This window comes from Hyla sarda, chromosome 7 (assembly GCF_029499605.1).
Source record: "Hyla sarda isolate aHylSar1 chromosome 7, aHylSar1.hap1, whole genome shotgun sequence".
Taxonomy (NCBI): Eukaryota; Metazoa; Chordata; class Amphibia; order Anura; family Hylidae; genus Hyla; species Hyla sarda.
The window spans coordinates 79,496,601-79,521,192 of NC_079195.1; the positions used below are offsets into that span (position 1 = coordinate 79,496,601).

The 24,592-nt window shown below is 44.6% G+C and overlaps 1 protein-coding gene across 4 annotated transcripts in view; it reads right to left on the bottom strand.

Annotated features, from left to right (window-relative positions):
• Positions 1-21,180, bottom strand: part of LOC130282152 (Y-box-binding protein 3-like) — a 28,446-nt gene extending 7,266 nt beyond the window's left edge. Inside the window, exons 1-7 of one of the 4 annotated variants that reach the window (XM_056530108.1) lie at positions 20,116-21,180; positions 19,572-19,635; positions 16,617-16,650; positions 14,004-14,093; positions 10,663-10,785; positions 8,045-8,130; positions 4,663-4,837 (exon numbers count right to left, since the gene is read on the bottom strand). In XM_056530108.1, the coding sequence (XP_056386083.1) occupies positions 4,663-4,837; positions 8,045-8,130; positions 10,663-10,785; positions 14,004-14,093; positions 16,617-16,650; positions 19,572-19,635; positions 20,116-20,215 (672 nt within the window). In that variant the 5' untranslated portion in view covers positions 20,216-21,180. Of the gene's footprint in view, positions 1-4,662; positions 4,838-8,035; positions 8,131-10,662; positions 10,786-14,003; positions 14,094-16,616; positions 16,651-19,571; positions 19,636-20,115 lie in introns of all 4 variants that reach the window. The other 3 variants (XM_056530107.1, XM_056530106.1, XM_056530109.1) reach the window with 3 other exon arrangements.
• Between the last annotated feature and the right edge of the window lie 3,412 nt (positions 21,181-24,592).

Below are 24,592 nucleotides of genomic sequence, written 5' to 3' on the forward strand. Positions count from 1 at the left end.
GGCAAAGAACAGAGACCACCGGGCCTGGCGAGGATTCAGCCGTTGGGCAGACTGGAGGTAGGAGAGGTTCTTGTGGTCGGTGTAGATAATAACAGGAGAACTTGATCCCTCCAGCAGATGCCTCCATTCCTCAAGTGCTAATTTAATGGCTAGAAGCTCTCGATCCCCGATGGAGTAGTTCCTCTCCGCTGGAGAGAAGGTCCTAGAGAAAAACCCACAAGTGACAGCATGCCCGGAAGAATTTTTTTGTAGAAGAACAGCTCCAGCTCCCACTGAGGAGGCATCAACCTCCAATAGGAAGGGTTTGGAAGGGTCAGGTCTGGAGAGGACGGGAGCCGAAGAAAAGGCAGACTTGAGTCGTTTAAAGGCGTCTTCTGCTTGAGGAGGCCAGGACTTGGGATCAGCATTTTTTTTGGTTAAAGCCACGATAGGAGCCACAATGGTAGAAAAATGTGGAATAAATTGCCTGTAATAATTGGCGAACCCCAAAAAGCGTTGGATAGCACGGAGTCCGGAGGGGCGTGGCCAATCTAAGACGGCAGAGAGTTTGTCTGGATCCATCTGTAGTCCCTGGCCAGAGACCAAATATCCTAGAAAAGGAAGAGATTGGCATTCAAACAGACATTTCTCAATTTTGGCATAGAGTTGGTTGTCACGAAGTCTCTGAAGAACCATACGGACATGCTGGCGGTGTTCTTCTAGATTGGCAGAAAAAATTAGGATATCGTCCAGATATACAACAACACAGGAGTATAACAGATCACGAAAAATTTCATTGACAAAGTCTTGGAAGACGGCAGGGGCGTTGCACAGTCCAAAGGGCATGACCAGATACTCAAAGTGTCCATCTCTGGTGTTAAATGCCGTTTTCCACTCGTCCCCCTCTCTGATGCGGATGAGGTTATAGGCGCCTCTTAAGTCCAATTTAGTGAAGATGTGGGCACCTTGGAGGCGATCAAAGAGTTCAGAGATGAGGGGTAAGGGGTAGCGGTTCTTAACCGTGATTTTATTAAGACCGCGGTAGTCAATGCAAGGACGTAGGGAGCCATCTTTTTTGGACACAAAGAAAAATCCGGCTCCGGCAGGAGAGGAGGATTTACGGATAAAGCCCTTTTTTAGATTCTCCTGGACGTATTCGGACATGGCAAGAGTCTCTGGGGCAGAGAGAGGATAAATTCTGCCCCGGGGTGGAGTAGTGCCCGGGAGGAGGTCGATAGGGCAATCATAAGGCCTGTGAGGAGGTAGAGTCTCAGCTTGTTTTTTGCAGAAAACATCCGCGAAGTCCATATAGGCCTTAGGGAGACCGGTTACTGGAGGAACCACAGAGTTACGGCAAGGGTTACTGGGAACCGGTTTTAGACAGTTCTTGGAACAAGAGGACCCCCAACTCTTGATCTCCCCAGTGGACCAATCCAGGGTAGGGGAATGAAGTTGAAGCCAGGGAAGTCCAAGGAGAATTTCCGAGGTGCAATTGGGGAGGACCAAAAGTTCAATCCTCTCATGATGAGATCCGATGCTCATAAGAAGGGGCTCCGTGCGGAAACGTATGGAACAGTCCAATCTTTCATTATTTACACAATTGATGTAGAGGGGTCTGGCGAGACTGGTCACCGGGATGTTGAACCTGTTGACGAGAGAGGCCAAAATAAAATTTCCTGCAGATCCAGAGTCCAAGAAGGCCACTGTAGAGAAGGAGAAGGCAGAGGCAGACATCCGCACAGGCACAGTAAGACGTGGAGAAGCAGAGTAGACATCAAGGCCTGTCTCATCTTTGTGCGGAGTCAGCGTACGTCTTTCCAGGCGGGGAGGACGGATAGGACAATCTCTCAGGAAGTGTTCGGTACTAGCACAGTACAGGCAGAGGTTCTCCATACGGCGTCGTGTCCTCTCTTGAGGTGTCAGGCGAGACCGGTCGACCTGCATAGCCTCCACGGCGGGAGGCACAGGAACAGATTGCAGGGGACCAGAGGAGAGAGGAGCCGAGGAGAAGAAACGCCTCGTGCGAACAGAGTCCATATCTTGGCGGAGTTCCTGACGCCTTTCGGAAAAACGCATGTCAATGCGAGTGGCTAGGTGAATAAGTTCATGTAGATTAGCAGGAATTTCTCGTGCGGCCAGAACATCTTTAATGTTGCTGGATAGGCCTTTTTTGAAGGTCGCGCAGAGGGCCTCATTATTCCAGGACAATTCTGAAGCAAGAGTACGGAATTGTACGGCATACTCGCCAACGGAAGAATTACCCTGGACCAGGTTCAACAGGGCAGTCTCAGCAGAAGAGGCTCGGGCAGGTTCCTCAAAGACACTTCGGATTTCCGAGAAGAAGGAGTGTACAGAGGCAGTGACGGGGTCATTGCGGTCCCAGAGCGGTGTGGCCCATGACAGGGCTTTTCCGGACAGAAGGCTGACTACGAAAGCCACCTTAGACCTTTCAGTGGGAAACAGGTCCGACATCATCTCCAGATGCAGGGAACATTGGGAAAGAAAGCCACGGCAAAACTTAGAGTCCCCATCAAATTTATCCGGCAAGGATAAGCGTATCCCAGGAGCGGCCACTCGCTGCGGAGGGGGTGCAGGAGCTGGCGGAGGAGATGACTGCTGAAGCTGTGGTAGTAACTGTTGTAGCATAACGGTCAGTTGAGACAGCTGTTGGCCTTGTTGCGCTATCTGTTGTGACTGCTGGGCGACCACCGTGGTGAGGTCAGCGACAACTGGCAGAGGAACTTCAGCGGGATCCATGGCCGGATCTACTGTCACGATGCCGGCTGGCAGGTAGTGGATCCTCTGTGCCAGAGAGGGATTGGCGTGGACCGTGCTAGTGGACCGGTTCTAAGCCACTACTGGTTTTCACCAGAGCCCGCCGCAAAGCGGGATGGTCTTGCTGCGGCGGTAGTGACCAGGTCGTATCCACTAGCAACGGCTCACCTCTCTGGCTGCTGAAGATAGGCGCGGTACAAGGGAGTAGGCAAAAGCAAGGTCGGACGTAGCAGAAGGTCGGGGCAGGCAGCAAGGATCGTAGTCAGGGGCAACGGCAGAAGGTCTGGAATCACAGGCAAGGAACACACAAGGAACGCTTTCACTGGCACTAAGGCAACAAGATCCGGCGAGGGAGTGAAGGGGAAGTGAGGTGATATAGGGAAGTGCACAGGTGCAACCACTAATTGGAACCACTGCGCCAATCAGCGGCGCAGTGGCCCTTTAAATCGCAAAGACCCGGCGCGCGCGCGCCCTAGGGAGCGGGGCCGCGCGCGCCGGGACAGAACTGACGGAGAGCGGGTCAGGTACGGGAGCCGGGGTGCGCATCGCGAGCGGGCGCTACCCGCATCGCGGATCGCATCCCGGCCGGAGACAGTATCGCAGCGCCCCGGGTCCGTGGAACCGACCGGAGCGCTGCAGTGAGGAAGGTGTAGCGAGCGCTCCGGGGAGGAGCGGGGACCCGGAGCGCTCGGCGTAACAATTTGATCTTCATTTCACTGTTCAAAACTTTTAGACTTTTCACTATTCCAATAACACAAAAAATACCCTTTGAAGGCACTGTAACTTCTACTTGCATTTTATTACTACATTTCAGAAAAAAGACACGCCCCGTTTGTAACCAGTGCCCGGAGCGTGTTCGCTTCGGGTCTGATTACGGCCGACCGCAGGGCCAGGGGCGTGTGACGTCATGCCTCCGCCCCCGTGTGACGTCACGCTCCGCCCCTCAATGCAAGCCTATGGGAGGGGGAGTGACAGCAATCACGCCCCCTCCCGTAGGCTTGCATTGAGGGGCGGAGCGTGACTTCACACGGGGGCAGAGGTGTGACGTCACACGCCGCCGGCCCTGCGGTCGACCGTAATCAGACCCGGAGCGAACACGCTCCTGGCACTGATTACAAACGGGGTGTCGCGTGCATGATTTAAACATGCATATTTTGTGAATGAAGAGGGGAGAAAAAAACTCTGGCGGTTGCTTATCACTGCAACAATAGAGGATCGAGCAGTTGAAAACCAACATGTCTGTTCTTTCTGGCCCCCCAAAATCTGCTGTCAGGGGAAAGCCAGGAGGCTGCATACACAGTAAATGGGCAGCAGGTTTTCCCGAAATCAGAATGTGTGTAGCCAGCTTAACAGTTCCCTTTAGAAGTAAATTGAATTAAGGAAAATAAATTTCAGCTTTGCTATTTTTATTTATTCTCCATGAGATGTTGCTTTATTTTATGCATAGCTTTAGCTGGCATCCTTTTATACAACCTATACAATGTTTACACACAGAGTTCTTGTTATTTGTGTTCTGTTATATAACTAGATCTTTACAAAAGACAAGCAAAACTATGCCACAAATATGTACTTAATATGTAATCATAAATCTGATGTTGCCATTACCAAAATAAATTATGTATGTCACCCCTTCTTGCCCCAACTTTTTTATGTGTCAGTTCTCTGACACAGGTCCTCCAGTATGCTAGACCACTCCTTTTTGTTTTCTACCATGTGTCACAGTAGATTTTACAAGCTTAACAAAAGACAAGATTGGTCATCTGCCAATTCCACTATGTGCCAGACCACTTCTTCTGGTCACAAGAAGTCCATGAAGATGTTGGGTGGAGGAGAATCAGTCATTCTTTTTGTCATTCTTTTTATCCTTCCAATTTGTCAATACTTTAACATGTTTATTTTCTTACATACCTTGGTCTCCTTAGTCCCCTGTACTGGTACACCACCTTGGTTAGGTCGACGCCGGTAGTTGTACGGTCTTCGGAAACCTCGTCGGCTTTGTTGATCTGGACCTCCTGTCTCATACTGATTTTCTTTGTTTTCATTTTCTCCAGTAGGTGGAAGAGGTCTGGACTGAGGCACAGGTCTGTGGGAAAATATGAGTAGAACTGTTGAAATGATCCTGGTTATTAATGTTTAGAAATGACAAGTCCACCAACCCATTCTTAAAATGATACCAGCCTACTGGATCAAAGGATCACAGTGGGTCAGGCTTCTAAAAAACCCTAATTATCACCCAGTGTTGTTTAGGCCAGTAATACTTGCATTACATGGAGGCCAATAAAATGGATTTATGGATGGGCCATGAATGATGGACCAGATAAGCCACTGGAAGAATGTCCTCTATGATGTTGCAAAGGAGGAAAAACCATGAAACACCCACCATTAGAAGTCTTCAGCACAATTTCTTTATTCCCACTGTATTCACAACAAAACAATAGGGAGTTTAAAACATGGGAGCAGTGTGAAGGTGAGGCAGAGATAGTACAAAGGGGCTACAGTTTTCATGACAGGCCCGTGATGATGTAAGATATCTTGGTATGATGTAATACTGGAGAAAGACCGCAGCACACACGATGTATTCAATGTGAAAAAGTGGGTTTGTTCCATAAAAACAGCAAGCAAAAAAGCAAGCTACGTTTCGGTAGTCTCACACCACCATCTTCAGGTGGTGAGAGACTACCGAAACGTAGCTTCCTTTTTTGCTTGCTGTTTTTATGGAATAAACCCACTTTTTCACATTGAATACATCGTGTGTGCTGCGGTCTTTCTCCAGTACTACCTTAGTTGGGACTCCTAACCAGTGCCCCTGTGATGGCGTGCACCTTTTTTCTATTTTTTTGCTCTTTGTGGATGTGCTGCTTTTGTTTCCAAGTTGGTATGATGTAAGATATATTGGTATGCTTTCAGTACTTCGCATACTATCAGTACTTGGCATCACTATGGTTTCCAGTAAACAATGTAACAAAAAGACATCCCACATCATTATGGGCCTGATGAAGAGCCATCTGGTGTGAAACAGCTGTAGCCCTTGTGTATACTCCCCACCTCACCTTCACCACCATTCCCCTATATCTTTATATTTGTATTTCTTTTGTTTCTGTATCAATACAGCATGAATAAAGAAATTGAGCTGAAGACTTCTTATGGTGAGAGCTCCATGGTTCTTCCTCATTGCATTGTCTACCATTTATGGTACCCTGCATGTAAGGCACCACAAGGTCTATGTCAGGGGACAGTTCATTGTCATCTGTCATTGTTTTATTTATCACCTGCGACAACATTGGACAGGCTGTGCCAGAGTTTCTTGTCTACGTGCAAGTGTGGTATCCTCTATGATGTTCATATGCCCAAATAGAGCTTTTAGCTAAGGGTTAGCCTTATGACACACCACTTTTAACACCACATATACAAACTAAGCTTTAAAGTTTAGTCTGCTTGAGCATTGGAAGTTAACATTAACTAATGTGCATTTGATTTAGATAATGCATAATGACATAAACTCTGGGATATTCCAAACAAAGTATAATTAGAAATAGTATCTGAGTAGACTTAGTTGACGTTGGTTATTTTCAACTATTACTACATATGCTATTAATATATATGTTGTTTGTTAGTCAGACTACCCACTGTTTGTATACTGTAGGTCTTTGAAAAGCCCGCATTTAATGGGCGATTGTGAAAGCAATGTTAATATATATATATATATATATATATATATATATATATATATATATACTGCTCAAAAAAAAAATAAAGGGAACACTAAGATAACACATCCTAGATCTGAATGAATGAACTAACCGTATTAAATACTTTCGTCTTTACATAGTTGAATGTGCTGACAAAATAACACAAAAATTATCAATGGAAATCAAATTTATCAACCTGTATCACCTGTATGACCTCCCTACAATGCCTGGGCATGCTCCTGGACAGTCTGTGGTGCATGGAGGATGGAGCGAGACATGATGTCCCAGATGTGCTCAATCAGATTCAGGTCTGGGGAACGGGCGGGCCAGTCCATAGCATCAATACTTTCCTCTTGCAGGAACTGCTGACACACTCCAGCCACATGAGGTCTAGCATTGTCTTGCATTAGGAGGAACCCAGGGCCAACCGCACCAGCATATGGTCTCACAAGGGGTCTGAGGATCTCATCTCAGTACCTAATGGCAGTCAGACTACCTCTGGCAAACACATGGAGGGCTGTGCGGCCCCCAAAGAAATGCCACCCCACACCATTACTGACCCACTGCCAAACCGGTCATGCTGGAGGATGTTGCATGCAGCAGAACGTTCTCCACGGCGTCTCCAGACTCTGTCATGTCTGTCACATGTGCTCAGTGTGAACCTGCTTTCATCTGTGAAGAGCAGAGGGCACCAGTGGCGAATTTGCCACTCTTGGTGTTCTCTGGCAAATGCCAAATGTCCTGCACGGTGTTGGGCTGTAAGCACAACCCCCACCTGTGGACGTCGGGCCCTCATGGAATCTGTTTCTGACTGTTTGAGTGGACACCTGCACATTTGTGGCCTGCTGGAGGTTTTTTGCTGGGCTCTGGCAGTGCTCCTCCTTCCACAAAGGCGGAGATAGTGGTCCTGCTGCTGGGTTGTTGCCCTCCTATGGCCTCCTCCTCTCATGATGTACTGGCCTGTCTCCTGGTAGCGTCTCCATGCTCTGGACACTACGCTGACAGACACAGCAAACCTTCTTGCCAGACCTCGCATTGATGTGCCATCCTGGATGAGCTGCACTACCTGAGCCACTTGTGTGGGTTGTAGACTCTGTGTCATGCTACCACTAGAGTGAAAGCACCGCCAGCATTAAAAAGTGACCAAAACATCAGCGAAGAAGCATAGGAACTGAGAAGTGATCTGTGGTCACCACCTGCAGAACCACTCCTTTATTGGGGTGTCTTGATATTTGCCTTTAATTTCCACCGGTTGTCTGTTCCATTTGCACAACAGCATGTGAAATTGATTGTCAATCAGTGTTGCTTCCTGAGTGGACAGTGTGATTTCACAGAAGTGGGATTGACTTGGAGTTACATTGTGGTGTTTAAGTGTTCCCTTTATTTTTTGAGCAGTGTATATCATGACATTTTATACTTCATCTTCTTGATATTAATAAAGGCACATTAACAGAAGCCATTGAGAACAATAGGGTAACGTTATTTGGTTATGGGTTTTGTTCAAAGTACAAATAAAATAAGGCACTTGGATACAAAATAAGTAATTAAAAGAAGTATTTGAAATATTTAACAAAACAAACTGGAGAACCTACCTGCGATACCTTGGTCTGTAGTTGGCTGGTTGGCGATTTGGTTGCTGGGTTTGAGTTGCTTCAGGGGCACCGTCTTTGATCTCTCCATCACCTCCCTGTAGAATAGAAAAGGACTATCTAATCTGGACATGTGTACAGTTTCCTGTATACAGAAAGGTACATTGCACATTATGTGTCGAGTCTGAGACAGTCTGAGAAAAAGTGCCCTTGTTCTCTAAAACAACAAATATGACTTGAGTATTTTTAACTACAGTGACCCCTTGACCTGCGATGGCCCCGACATATGATAATTTCAACATGAGATGGTCTCTCAGAGGCCATCGCATGTTGAAGGCAGCATCAACATATGATGCTTTCTTATGTCGGGGCCATCGCATAAACGGCTATCCGGCAGCACAGACTGCTTCAGCTGCCGCCGGATAGCCGTTTACGGTGCCCCGTGAGCTCCGGTGATGGTCACTCACCTGTCCCCTGGGCTCCAGCGCGTCCTCTTTGGGATCCCCTGCATCGTCGGCGCTCTCCATTGACGTCATCATGTCGCTGCGCACGGCGTCCCGTCATCCAATAGGAGCGGCGTGCGTAGCGACATGATGGCGGCGACGGAGAGCGCGGTTGCCGAGGAAGCAGAGGGCTTGCCGGAGTGTCGGGGACACCTGTGGGACGCGGCGACAGTGATGGACGGCAACATCCCGGGCAGCGGTGACGGTCCGGAGCGGCGAGGACAGGTGAGTACAACTTTCTCTAACAGTGGTCTACAACCTGCGGACCTCCAGATGTTTCAAAACTACAACAACCAGCATGCCCGGACAGCCAACAGCTGTCCGGGCATGCTGGGTGTTGTTGTTTTGCAACATCTGGAGGTCCACAGGTTGTAGACCACTCTCCTTTGCTTTACATTGCACGGATCCCCTCAACATACGATGGTTTCAACAAACGATGGTCCGTTTGGAACGGATTACCATGGTATGTTGAGGGACCACTGTATATTCACGGGGATCAAAGCCAGATAAAGATCAGTGAAGACTCCTCTCGAAAAATGTAGTTATTGCCGCCCAGCTGGATCACATGTAGGGGAGTCTGACAGGTCCAGATTTCCCTCATACATTCATACTATTTTTCTTTTATATTGGCTGTTATTTACTGACATACTGAATTTGATGTGCATCATATATGAGTTAGATCTGATAAGGCTAGCAATCTTATCAGATCTCATTAGGCCATGACAATTTCTGATATGTCACACACTATGGTTCCCACTAGAGATGAGCGAACTTACAGTAAATGCGATTCGTCACGAACTTCTCGGCTCGGCAGTTGATGACTTTTCCTGCATGAATTAGTTCAGCTTTCAGGTGCTCCCGTGGGCTGGAAAAGGTGGATACAGTCCTAGGAGACTATTTCCTAGGACTGTATCCACCTTTTCCAGCCCACCGGAGCACTTGAAAGCTGAACTAATTTATGCAGGAACAGTCTTCAACTGCCGAGCCGAGAAGTTTGTGACGAATCGAATTTACTGTAAGTTCGCTCATCTCTAGTTCCCATTGCCCAGCAAAAGTTCTATTTAATGGATTGTTACCTACAGCTTCCTTTACATATACAATATTTGTCAGCATGTGCCATATACAAATAAATGAATCTATCAACAATCTAATATTAAGGAAGAGGTCCCTCTTATGGGAACAATGATTTTCAAAACCTTGTGTTAAATTTATCAATTCTTGCACATTCTCATCCACCAGATTTCTTTAAGTTAGCAGGGCAAGAGTTCTAAACATAGTGTTCTGACCATATGGAACATTTCAACTAGTGTCTATGTATTGTATTTTAATATGATTGTATTACTAATACATAGGAAGCTCAATGTTAAATGTCAGCACAATGTTTCTGGGTTTATCCATGTTTAACCAACAAAGCATTGAGCTGTCAGTGATTAAAACATACGTGAAAATGTTATAAGGAAAGTGTCATATTATTCATAGCCATATTAATTCCTAAATATGGGTATAATATTAAAAAGGCTTGACCATCAAGCTCTTCTCCACCCTTTAAAACATGACAAGTCATTGTGGGCATGACCCTTCGACATGTGTGCTTGTAATCTGAGTTGTCCGAGTTGACTGGGCTTTCACACTCCTTTTTCTCTCATAATCCTAAGCATCTGTTTCTCTCTCAGTCTGCAATTCAAGAGACAAATTTAGACTTTCAACAACAGCAGCTGCTCCAGTTAATTCCTCATCTACCCGTTCATTTCCAGGAAGAAGCAAGTGACAGCCTGGGACATCTATATCAGCTCTATTACCTTGCCTTTTTGGTCAATTATTTCAGTCAAATTGTGACTTCTAAGGTGTGCAGAGTGGGCAAAAAATATGGAATAGGTATATGGACAAAACAATGCACAGATTTTGTGGCAAATGGTCCCACATTTGTGCAAGTATACTGTGTGGTCATTAGCCGTTGCACATAGGCATGGTTTTGTCTGTAAGTGCAATGCTAGAATGTCAAAATAAAAATGATTAATTGCAAAAGTTAAAATACATTTTCACCTGCATGTCCTTATGTCTTTTAAATTAGAAAACTAATAGTGACACATGAAAAAACTGACAATCCACATCTAGCCTATTACATACCTCCCTTGGAGGACCTCTTCTGCGACCATAGTAACCACGGCGATATCTACGGCGATCAGCAGCATAACGGCTACCTTGGACTGGAGATCCTTTTGGGCCGGTCACATTAGCTGCTTCGGCGCCCTGAAAATATCCGTTTTGAAAACACAAATAATGAATTTTCTATAGGAAATACACGGCAGATAATACAAATATGAATCAATTATAATACAGCACTTGAAGACATCCTGTCAGCTATGTTTGCTGCTAAGAGCTTCAGACACCATTGCATTGCTTTCGGGGTTTAAAACTAAACTGTACCATTCCTGAAGTGAAAGTGAGTACACTCTGCTACAATGTAAAGTAGTGAGTGCACAGTCTGTATAAGTGTGTTTAATGTTGTGTCCCCTCAAAATATCTCAACACATTTGTGGTAGAGGGTTTGAGTTGCAGGGCAGATGGAATTACCCTAGGGGAAGATGGCATTAACCCCTTGTATTCGTGATGCCAGGGCATGGTTTATGCCCAATACCACCCGAAGGTATACTGCTGGATCCTGGGTTAGGCACGGGGGCAATAATGACTCTGACGCCAAGTTACGGACAATGGTAGTTTTACCTAGTGACAGGTGGCATAGTCTATACGGTTCAGCTAGGCCCACGGAGGTGACCAGTGACTTCAGAGACCTTAAGGGCTGGCTGGGACTTGCAGTAGATTTGGACAATTCTAGTGCAGGCCACTCTGACTTGACAATAGATGACTGTGACTGACTTGATTTGAGACTGACAATGCTGTGGTTGTAGCTTCCTTGTAGAATTGTGGCTGCTGGACTGACTTCAGGCCTCCTATGGACTCCAGACACACTCTAGGACTTGACTGCACTGTAACTCAGCAGAAAGAGAAAGAAGAGACTCCTTCCAGGACTTTAATAGGGGAGACTCTGGTCAACCTCAAGTCACATGGTCACTGATACCTCCTGGGTTACAGTCACATGACAACTCACATGACAACTGGTGATCACATGTTAACCTCTCTTAAAGTAATAACACTTTCTATATGCATTATACAGTATAAAACATGGCAAACAATAAATGCATAAGGGAACAGGAGTAGAGGGGCCCAGGGGACACTGTAAGAAGGCTGCCTGACAGGACAACAGGAGTACGGGGGTACAACATCCATACTGGGCCACTACACTTTAATGTCTAAACCTTGGCAACAAATGTGAGTACACCCATAAGAGAATTTGTCCAAATTGGGCCCAAAGTGTCAATATTTTTTGTGATCGCCATTATTTTCCAGCATTGCATGAATCTTCTTGGGCTTGGAGTTCACCTCTACCCTCAGCTTTTTTTTAGCAAGGCAGTGGTGGTCTTAGAGGCGTGTTTGGGGTCAGTATCATGTTGGAATACTGCCCTGTATCCTGGTCTCTGAAGGGATGGGATGATGCTCTGCTTCAGAATGTCACAGTACATGTTGACAAGGTTCCCTCAATGATCTGTAGCTCCCCAGTGCCAGCAGCACTTATACAGGCCTAGACCATGACAGTCCCACCATCATGCTTGACTGTAGGCAAGACACACTTGTCTTTGTACTACTCTTCTGGTTGCACCACACATGTTTGACACCATCTAAACAAAATATGTTTATCTTGGTCTCATCGGACCACAGGTCATGGTTCCAGTAATCCATCTCCTTAGTCTGCTTGTCTTCAGCAAACTGTTTGGGTGCTTTCTTGTGCTTCATCTTTAGAAGAGGCTTCCTTTTGGGATGAAACCCATTCAGACCAATTTGATGCAGTGTGCAGCATATGGTCTAAGCACTGACAGGCTGATCTCCAACCCTTCAACCTCTGCAGCAATGATGGTAGCACTCATATGTCTATTTCCAAAAGACAACCTTTGTATATGATGCGGAGCATGTGTACATGTGATGTCCCAGTTAAGACAGGGTCCTGTCAGGTTGAGTCCCTCAGTTACCTGGGGCTCTCCTGCAGTGTCTCCCCTGTTGTTACTATACAGTCATTTATTGTAATAGAATTGTAGTCAGTATATCAATGTAAAGTTAGTCGAAAGGACCTGTGAGAGGTCATCTAAAGGACCTGTGAGATGTCACATGTTATGTTTATGTTATCACATGTTACCAAGAGGACACCAGTTTAACACATGACCCACAGCTTGACCAATGGGCTTCTAGTCCAGCCCCCCTTTATAAGGAAGGGAGGTGCTGCAATCTTTCTCTTTTTGCTCTTGTACCATCATCACTTTACTGAGACCAGCAAACACCAGAGATCTCAGTGCTAGATGCCAGTACCTGGAAGGCCTCAAATCTACAGTCATTCCTGTAAATCTAATCTATGTTTGCTGTCACTATCTACAGTCTAGTCAAGCCACAAGTCAATTATCTAAAGTTTATTATAAGTATAATTGGTCCCAGCAAGCTGCGAGGTCCTTCTGTGTTCCTGGCCACCTCTCTGGGATTCTGGCCTAGCTATGAAGATAATAACACCTATATGACCTCAGTAAAGTCTCCGTTAAACCATAACCTGGTTGTGGACTCTCATTTTTACTGCCTATCTATTGGAATAGCAGAGATATCTTTTGGGTGGTTCCCGATACCCAAAAACCACTCTGGTGTCACGAACATTAGGGGTTAATAACACGTTGCTCCTGGGGTTAATACTATCTTGCCCCATCCACCTACACCGTTACACTTCGTAGTCCCGCCATCACCGTGGGTCACCACATACATAACTACTGTGGTCGACTTTAGCGAGTCCTGTAGCTGAGTGTCTTTATTTAGTGTTGTCACAAAAATGAAAAGATATAGGATATTAAGATATTTACAAAAATGTGAGGAGTGGACTCACTTATGTGAGATCCTATACATATATCTATAGATATTACAATATGGAAGAAGTGGACTTTGTTACTTTTAGGGAATATCAGCAGTATGGTGCCTTAGTGGTTAGTGCTATTGCCAGCACAGGGGATCTGGGTTTAAATTCAGCATCTGCAAGTTTGCTTGTTCTTCCTGAATAAATGCATATATATTTATATAAAGATTTTATTAAATTACATTTTTGTTAGTATATGTAGGGACGCTTGCCTCAACCTCAACCCACTTGATGACTAATCATGTGACATCACATTCACTGGAAGGAACAGAAAGTCAATGCAAATGTGACATCACAGGAAATGAAGAAATCACAGGCAGAGCTGTCATGTCACCCAGCCTGAGAAAACAAGACATGCTGGAAATATTAAATGAAAATGTATATAGAACATACAGCACCCACAAAAAGTCAATGCAATGTTAGTTTATTGAAAAATTCAGGACAGCCCCTGTAACAAACCTCTTACCTTTTCCCCAGCAACAACATCAAACTCCACCACCTCTCCATCCCCTACACTTCGCAGGTATTTGCGAGGATTATTTTTCTTGATTGCTGTCTGTGAAGCAGAAGACCCAACATTTTAGAATTCTGTATACTCAAAGCAACCCATGAGGTATAAACACTTAGCATAATAGGTGACTTAAAAAAAAAAATTATGATTATGATTATGGAACATCACTCCAGGCCCTGCAATGGACCATTCTGTTCAAGTTAGGGAAACTAGATTCCCCTACAAATTATATACAGCAGATTGGCACAGTGAAGGACCTTTAGTCCAGGAGGATGCACAAGCTTTAGTGGGCCTGATTTGGGATCCCAAAATGATCCAATTAAAAATGCATGAAAGTGGCACTCCATAAGTAGTGAATCTCATAAATGTATTCACCCATTTAAGAAAATTCAATGTTGTGATCCAACAATTTGGCTCATGCTCTTTTGTCGGCAAAAAATGTACATACCATATATACTCGAGTATAAGCAGAGTTTTTCAGCACGATTTTTTGTGCTGAAAATGCCCCCCTCGGCTTATACTCGAGTGAACTCTCCGCCTGTCAATCCCTTCTCAGTGGTCTTCAACCTGTGGACCTCCAGATGTTGCAAAACTACAACTCCCAGCATGCCATCGGCTGTCCAGGCATGCTGGGAGTTGTAGTTTTGAAAGATTTGGAGGTCCGCAGGTTGAAGACCACTGCCGGGCCTTCGTCATCATCCAGATCCCCCTTTAATTTTCTGCTCACCTCCCCTCGGTGATAAGGAAGGGTGAGCTGGTCCGGACCATCTATGCTGCAGGGACCGTCCGGTGGGGAGGGTTAGTGGTTCCGGGCTGTCCATCTTTACCGGGAGGCCCTCTTCTCCGCTCCGGGCCGGCCCCGGACTAGTGACGTTGCATTGACGACGACGCACAGGGACGTCCCTACGCATGATCGTCCCTGTGCGTAGTCGTCAAGGCCACGTCACTAGTCCGGGCCGTTCCGGATCGGAGTGGAGAAGAGGGCCTCCCGGTGAAGATGGACAGCCCGGAATGACTAACCCTCCCCACCGGACAGTCCCTGCAGCATAGATGGCCCGGACCAGCTCACCCTTCCTTCCCACCGAGGGGAGGTGAGTAGAAAATTAAAGGGGGGTCTGCAGGTTAGAGGTCCACAGGTTGAAGACCACTGATTGAAGTGATTGACAGGCAGTGATGATGAAGGGGATGATGACGAGGGGGATGATGACGAGGGGGATGATGACAGGGTGATGATGACGGAGGTCTGGATGATGACCGGGTGATGATGACGGGGGTGTTAATGACGGGGGTCTGGATGATGACGAGAGGGATGATGACAGGGTGATGATGACGGGGGGTCTGGATGATGACATGGAGGATGATGTATTTCCCACCCTAGGCTTATAGTGAAGCCTATATTTTTTTCGGGGTGAAATTAGGGGCCTTGGCTTATATTCGGGTTGGCTTATACTCGAGTATATACGGTACTCAACCACTTCTCCGCTCTGGCCCATACCTATGTCATTAGGCGTAACGGCTACAAAATCCTGTCATCTAATTACAAAATAACTAGCATATTGTATGAGGTAAACTTTCAATGCTTTCATTCTCCTATGCCTTGTAGCTGAAGTCTCTGAAGAGCACTAGAGTAAACTAGATGATGGAAGACCCCGGACAATTGCCTTACATATAATAGGGACCTAATAAGCATTGTATAGCAGAATGTTTTTTTTTAATGAGCTACAATTTGTACAACTCAACATTGTGTAACTAACAGTGTATCAACAATATTAAGTGATATAAAATGGAGTGAGTCTTATTAACAGGACAAGCTGATGACCTCCGGCTTCATCATAAAATTCAGACTATAAAGTTCATCTCATGAGCACTTTTGCTGCGCTAGGCGGTATGTGAAGGGAACAGGTGCCTGCTACACAGGGCCGCAGCAATAATAGGCTCTGTGCCATCAAATGGAATGAAACACTGCTTGAAAACTGGAGCTCCTCCAGTCACATGGGCTGCATGTCACCAAGTTAGGCAAAGCGTGCTCTCCTACAAATAAAGGCTATTGTCCTACAGTATTGTTTTAATATTTTAGTCTCTCTCTCTGGGATGCTGAATTGTCTGGGCACATTCTTGGCAGGAAACATGAGTTTACTATTCTTCTGACAAGATCGTCCCATTGACTTCTTCAATTGACCCTTCACTGCTCTCTCAGTGTTAGTGACTTTCTCAGGTTACAGCCTGACTGACCTAGCAGTAGATGGGTGTTCTATTTAAACTGATCAGCACTAACACATTACCAGAAGGGATGAAGTCACTGACAAATCAGTCATTACTCTAAGCAAAAGGTATCCAGGGGATTTACACATAAAGACACATAAAACAGTGTAGTAGCAATATGCTAAATTGTAGAGAACTAAAAATAGGTCAAATAAAAAAACAGACACTTTGAAAACATATTATACTATATGCATTGCTTTCCTAAATATGGATAGCTGGAGGCACTTATTGCTTCCATAGACCTTCCATAGTCCACTTCCCGTACATTTACACACTTACAGTGGATTGCATTACATTACATCTCACCTGGTGGACAAAGACATCTTCTTTGGTGTCATTTCTAGGAAGATAATAATAACATAACAAAAAATTACTGTACTGCACAATTTTTTGTGTAAAAAATACTGAAACAGTTGAAAGATATTGAGAGAGGTGGCTCAGCTCAGGGGAAATGCAGCATTATGATGCAACTAGCAATACATATAATGTCTTGGGATATTGGGGGAGAATTATCAAAACCTGTGTAGAGGAAAAGTTGACCAGTTGCCCATAGCAACCAGATTGCTTCTTTGTTTTTTTTTATTTTATTTTATTTTTATTTTATTTTTTTAAAGGCCTCTGAAAAATATTAGAAGCAAACTGATTGGTTGCTATGGCCAACTGGTCAACTTTTCCTCTACACAGGTTATGATCAATCTCCCATATTTGGTGTAGTAATATGTAAATATACCGAAAAAAAAGTAGGTTAAACCAATACCTCAAAATAACAAATTTAGGCTTATAACCATACAAATCCCACATGTAATAAGTAAAAAAATTGAAAACAAACCACTATGTACAAAATACAATCAATTTTATTGAAACATAATTATATACCCAATAATTACACATAAAAAACATGTACACATAAGAATAAAAAAATAATAATTTGGATGGGGGGCACAGTGCATAATATAGATGGTAAGAATAAATTCATATATCAAGGTGGCAAAAAAAAAAAAGAATAAATGGAAAAATTCACAATGTAAAGTCTATTATAAAGTCAATGTCATTGTATCTAGCAGCATATAATTGATGTAGACATACACAATATTGCTCTGTAGATAAAGTGCATATAAAGGCTGAACATGTCAGGGCTATCAACATACACTATATTACACTAATAATAAAGTGCACATAGAATAAAGTGCACACATATAGTGAACCACTTAATTTAAGTCAGTATAATAACAATGCTATATGATAACAGCTAGTGCCTCCTATAAAGTGGAAAAAGCCCTGTTCATGACTCACACATAGAATAATAGAGACTGCTCATATATAAAGACTGCCCAACAATTGCAGCGGATCCCAGAAGTACAGTATTTATCGGCGTATAACACGCACTTTTTAGGCTAAAATTTTTTGCCTAAAGTCTGTGTGCGTGTTATACGCCGATACACCCCCAGGAAAGGCAGGGGGAGAGAGGCCGTCGCTGCCCGCTTCTCTCCCCCTGCCTTTCCTGGGGTCTAGAGCGCTGCTGTCGGCCCTTCTCACCCCCTGGCTATCGGCGCGGCTGCCCGTTCTGTCCCCCTGACTATCGGTGCCGGCGCCCCATTGCCGGCGCCGATAGCCAGGGGGAGAGAAGCGGCGCCGACAGCCAGGGGGAGAGAAGGGGCAGCGGCACCCATTGCCGGCGCCGCTGCCCCGTTGCCTCCCCCCATCCCCGGTGGCATAATTACCTGAGTCGGGTCTGCGCTGCTGCAGGCCTCCGGCGTGCGTCCCCGGCGTCGTTGCTATGCGCTGAACGGCGCGGCGCATGACGTGCGCCCCCTGGCTGTCGGCGCCGGCACCGATAGTCAGGGGGACAGAACTGGCAGCGGCGCCGATAGCCAGGGCATGAGAAGGGCCGACAGCAGCGCTCTAGACCCCAGGAAAGGCAGGGGGAGAGAAGTGGGCAGCGACGGCCTCTCTCCCCCTGCCTTTCCTGGGGGTATATCGGGGTATACACGCGCACACACGCACCCTCATTTTACCATGGATATTTGGGTAAAAAACTTTTTTTACCCAAATATCCGTGGTAAAATGAGGGTGCGTGTTATAGGCCGGTGCTTGGTATACCCCGATAAATACGGTAGATATGATGTATATGCACCAGTCCCCCCACCTCACCCTCCAATGCTGTGCTAGATACAATGATAGTGGGGGAGATTTATCAAAACCTGTGCAGAGGAAAACTTGCCCAGTTGCCCACAGCAACCAATCAGATTTCTTCTTTCATTTTTCACAGGCCTTCATAAAAATGAAAGCAGCAAGCTGATTGGTTGCTATGGGCAACTGGGCAAGTTTTCCTCTGCACAGGTTTTGATAAATCTCCCCCATTGACTTTATAATAGACTTTACATTGGGAATTTTCCCATTTATTCTTTTTTTTTTTTGCCACCTTGATATATGAATTTATTCTTACCATCTATATTATGCACTGTGCCGCCCCATCCACATTTTTATTTTTATTGTCTTATGAGTACATGTTTTTTTATGGGTAATTATTGGGTATATAATTATGTTTCAATAAAATTGATTGAATTGTGTACACAGTGGTTTGTTTTCAATTTGTTTGGCTTATTATAGGTGGGAGTAGTAATATGTAAGCCTGGTCTAAGAGAATATTATATGTTTTTGGCTGCATTTCAATGTTCAGCTTGACTTCCGGTTATATTGACCAAGCACAGCAATATACAACAAGGAAATACCTTGTAAACTCTTTGCTTAACTATTAGCTAGACTTTAAAGAGGTTGTTCAGTGAAAGACAACTTATCCCCTATCCACAAGTTAGGGGATAAGTATCTGATCACGGAAGGAGGGTCCAACCGCTGGAACCTCCCCAAATCTTCTGAATGAGATCCTGGTTCTCTCAGAGGAGCACATGATGCAGATGCCATTTATTTCTATGGGGGCACCTGAGATGCCCGCGTACAGCACTCGGGTCTCTAAGTACATAGCTTTGCATTTAATAATGTCACACTTTGGTAGTATAAAAGTCAGAAGAGTTTTAGATTTGATCTAGACTCTGCCATGTATATAAAGGCTGTGCAAAGGTATATGGGTTCCACGCTGCTCTGAACTACACCATGTGCTGCCATATGTTACTCCATTCATTTAATGAAACGTCCTCACAGAAGTCTAAGGGGTCCAGAGGATGTACAAAGCTTTAATATGAGACAGTAAAGTGCATTTAAAACCAACATATATACAAATTTTCTTTCTGATTAAAGACTTACCTATTTATGAATCCATAGCCATTTCTAACGTTGAACCATTTTACGGTGCCCTGGACTTTTGTTGCTGTAAAAAAAGTGTCATTCAAAATTAATTTTGTCATAAAATTTACATATCTACAATACACTCATACTGTGAGCTTTGTCGGACATGTTGTATAACATTTTTCATGCATATTTTAAAGGTAATATCAGATAAAACAGGAAATGAGATAGATTTATACTGCATGTGTGATTTTCCTTATTTTTTTTTAACTAAACTAACTGAAATAACTAACAAAAAGTGTTTCAACTGTCTAAGAATATAAACATTTAAGACTAATAGTGATATAATAGATGCAGGTTGTCTCTACTCAGGCATGACTTTGCGGTGTCACATTTGGACTATTTTGAAGAGTAGATGAACAGATTCATCCAGGCCAGAAATAGACCAATAGACCATGGCAGGAAGATTAAGAAAACATCCAATAAAAACAATATGTTGTAGTGCAATGAGAGTTCACACTATGGAACCACTAGATATACTGTCTGCATTCATAATGCTCACCTAAAACTTCTCTCTCTACTTCTCCTATACCAGGCGGAGCAGCACTTGGTTCAGTCCCTGGAGCTTTGGCCTTTGGTTCTTCAGCTGTTCCTTCACTCATGACTGTGAATCCTTGTTGTTTTATGGTGTTCCCTGCTAAATGGTTTTGGGAGAGAAGGGAAGGAGAGGCAGGGAGGATTGCAGATGGTATTTCGAGGGATCTCTTTCCTCGATCGGTCTTGTTCTCTTTCTGTCACTGATCTTACTGACCTAAAAATGGCCCTTCAGAGTCTTTTATATGGTGAGGAATGTCCACTCCTCCCCGTCTCTCCTTTCTTAAAGGAACATGCCATCTGATTACTCATCTGTAGTATGAGTAGAATGATTTATTTCAGTACAATGGTGTCCTATGTTTCTAATTTTCTAACTCACTTGGAATTATTTACCAGGCCAGATTTGAAAACAAGGTTTGCAGCCTCATGCTTGTAGGATGAGCCATAGCTATGGGACTATTGGGAACCTTTCTACAGTTTCATGCTGCCCAGACCATGAGCAAAATAAAAAAGTGTCAGTCGCCCTCTATTCAGTGTTAGATGGTTTGCTGTACAAAGTTTCAGAGTAATTATATAATGAACACCCACTGGGAATGAGGCTCCAAGTCATTGAGGTGGTTCCCAGCATTTGCTCCCACAGGTCTTGATTGATGGGTTTCTTGCTATACTCAAATTAACTTAAGGGGGAATTTATTAAAACCAGTCTCAAGTTAAAGTGTTGCTATCATTTAAAAAATACAAACTTTTGACATGTCATAGTCTAGGTACTAAAACCCCCATGATCACTAGAACAAACGCGGAGAAGCACTCAGCTAAGCTTTTCTCTTCCTGTTTCTTCTTGCAGAAAACAGCCTCATAGGCTTACTATAGAATCCATCTCCTGAAGCTAGGAGAGAGAACTTTTGACATGTCTCTTTGACATATCAAAAGCTTTTTTATTTAAATGATAGTTACACTTTAAAGGCACATCTTTTTCACTGGCCATACACCAGACATTTAACTATGAGCAGGATTACATTTCTGCCATAAATTATGCAATAATTTTTGCCATAAATTATGTTTAATCTGCTGGTTTATGGGAAGCTATGACCAGAAAATCTATGGCACATGTATGCTAGGTATATAAAGTGTCCCTGTCACTAAAAAAACTTTGACATGTCAAAAGTTTTGATCAGTTGGGGTCTCACTGCTGAGATCCCCTTTGATCAGTAGTAAGAACAGGGAGAAGTGCATGCTTCATTCCTCAGCTCACTGTGATGAGGCTGTCAACTAAAGCTGGAAGGAGATCACAGCAAGCCAAGGTAAAGAAGCGCTCAAGTGCACTCTTCTCCCTTCTACTGATAGGTGGGAATTTGCTACATTGCTAATATTAATTCTACAGCATTTCTTCTGTAAGGGCAAAATGTTTATCATTGCTAAATGTGAATGTTTTTTTTTTTGGTTGTGGTACAATCGGAGAAAAAGCAGTGAATACAAGGGTTTTGTGCGACTTTCAAGAACTGAAAAATTCCTGAATGTTAGTAAAGCCTGGGTTGGGGACCATGGATTTAATCACATATTCAGACATACAAGTTTTTTTTTTTTTTTTATTAGAGGTACACAAATTTGTGAGGAAAAGCAGAGAAAAAAGGGACTTATGTCACTTTTTAAAATTCTAATTAAAAACATTTGGTAAATAAAAGGTTGGGCAAGGATGGGTGTCACAATCACACACTATCAATCCAGCTGAGACGCTAGAGTGTGTGTGATCGTGCAAGGATTAAAGCCACCAGACCTCTGGGTACCCGTTACCAGTCCCAGCAAGTCACTAAATTAACCCTTTGATAAACGTGTTTCACCAGATCTTCCTTCAGAAAGGTGAGCTTCTATATTTTTATTGTTAGTACAGTAAAAAAAAAAGACATACATCCATCAAGTTCAACCAAAGATGAAGGGGAAGGGATATCATTTTATATTTCTGCATAAAAATTTATGTTATGTTGTTCTAGGAATGTATCTAATCCAGTTTTGAAGCTTTCAATTGTTCCTGCTGTGACCAGTTCCTGAGGTAGACTGTTCCATAAATTGAGAGGGGTTTAAAGAGGTTATCCACCATAAGGTGATTTTAGTACGTACCTGCCAGACAGTAAGGGACATGCTTAGGAAGGATCTGGGGTTAATGGCTATGTTGTGAGATTACCATTTGGTGTCCCGGTACTGGATTGCATCCGTTACCTTGTGGTGAGGTCCCCAAAGTCAGAGTCCCTAGGTACCGGTGGGGTCCTCATCAATAGGTAGCCCCTTGTCACCCCTTTAATAGTTAAAATTATTCAAATTCAATGTGTAAATATGTAAATAAAGTGTACTTACCTTGTTGTGGCGTCGCAGGACCTGCGGGTCATGTGATGCGTTCCAAAACTCTATGGTTTTCTGGTTCAAGGACCTTTGGAGGAAGTCAGGTGATCGCCCACCATGAATTGTAACGGTGAGTGACAGCTGAGACGGACCAATCCAAAATGGTCCTGCCCCTGCCCATATAAGGGAGCGGCGGCCATTACTCGAGCTCTTTCCTCGTGGGCTGCTGATGGAGGAGGATCTGCGCAGCTGTCATCAGCAGTGGCTAGGCCCAAGCCTTGCGGCAACGGCCATCTTTACAAAACTGCGAGTTATCTCAATCCCTGTTAACTCCGCAAGATCACCGGACCTAAATAGACCCCTAAATCCGGACGGATCTCTGCACCAATCCTAATTCTAATATTCCTTTGGATAAGTCAATGGTCCTCAGCATCTGTCAATCACTGCCGTGCTGTATAGAGACTGTATTGCTAAGACTGTTGCTGTTAATTGGATGTACCGCAAGTACCTCAGTAAAGTTTATGCAAGTTCAAGTTCCTCTCTATTGTGGACCTTCATTCATTTAAGCATGCACCTATCGTTTCTGGGAAGGGTGGTGATAGGCCGAAGATTTACCTCAGCGTATTAACCCTAACCCTGGCATCACGAGTGACAAGGGTTAAATTAACCCCTCATATACCGAAGCAACACCCCAACTACACTACACCCCAAGGCAGCTACCACAACCATAATACTGTGGCTAGCTTTTTGTGAACTGGTATTTGCTGTTTGAGTTTTCTTCTTTGCCTACAAATCCCATAATTCCATTTTCCTCCCTTCCACACACCAACAACCCCACCCATTGAAACACTAATGAGCTCCATCCATTTAAAATACCTGTGGTTTTCAATCAGGGTGTCTACAGGTGTTAAATTAGTTGCAGATTGATCTTTCTCCCACCAAGCGATCCATCGTCCCATTGAAGCAGACAGGCTGCCAATCATCAGCTGACTAGCGATGTCAGGTCTCAGTCGCATTGCAACCTGGGAAAAATCTGAGACAAAAGTAATTTTGTATGCTGTTAAAAATAAATATTGGGGTGAACATCACAGAAGAATTGTGAGAAAACCGTCGCACACATGTAAAGAAACTATATTATGAACTACACTAACTTTACAACGCCTGTAGCATAGTCAAATAAAAAAAAATCCTGGAATACCCCTTTAATCTGGAACAGTTTTCCCCATATTTTTTGTATGGGCCATTTATATACTTATATACGTTGATCATATCCCCCCTTAAATGTCTCTTCTCAAGACTAAAAAAATATTATTCTTCTACTCTTTCCTTATAGCTAAGATGTTGCCTTATTTGCATGTCTCTGTACCCTTTCCAGCTCCACAACATCCCTTGTATGAACTGGTACCCAAGACAGAACAGCATATTCCACATGAGGCCGTACCAATGCTTTATAAAGGGGTAGTATTATGTCCCTGTCTCACGAGTCCATGCCTCTTCTGATACATGACAATATCCTGGTGGCCAGGGCCGGACTGGCTTGGCGGGATACCGGGAAAATTCCCGGTGGGCCGCTCACCCTGGGGCCGGCAATATATAAAAACGGGTTAGTCTGATGGTGCCTGAGCAACTCAGGCACCATCATACTGACCCGTTTTTATATATTCAGCGCGGCTGTGGTGCAGTGCGGTGGGGCCGCGGCGGCCGCTCATGCACACTACACTAGCATACGAGGGCCTGATACTAGTATCAGGCCCTTGTATGCAGAGCAGCAGCGGCCGCATAGTGAAGGAGCTATAAGCTCTGGCTAGCATGGTGGAGCGGGAGCTGTCAGCTGTCCCGCTCCACCACTCCGTCACCTTTCTCACACGCTGTGGGCTGTCGCTGCTCCGTTCTTGAAGTGTCAGTGACAGCCGCAGTGACGTCATCCACGGCAGGCCGGCGTGAAGACATCACACCATCTCGCCGGCGCCCGGAAATCACGTCCCCGCGGCTGTTACTGACACTTCAAGAACGGAGCAGCCGCAGCCCGCAGCGTGTGAGAAAGGTGACGGGTGTGAGAAGGGGGGAAGCAAATGATAAGTGAGGGGCACATGTCAGGGGGGGCATTATAT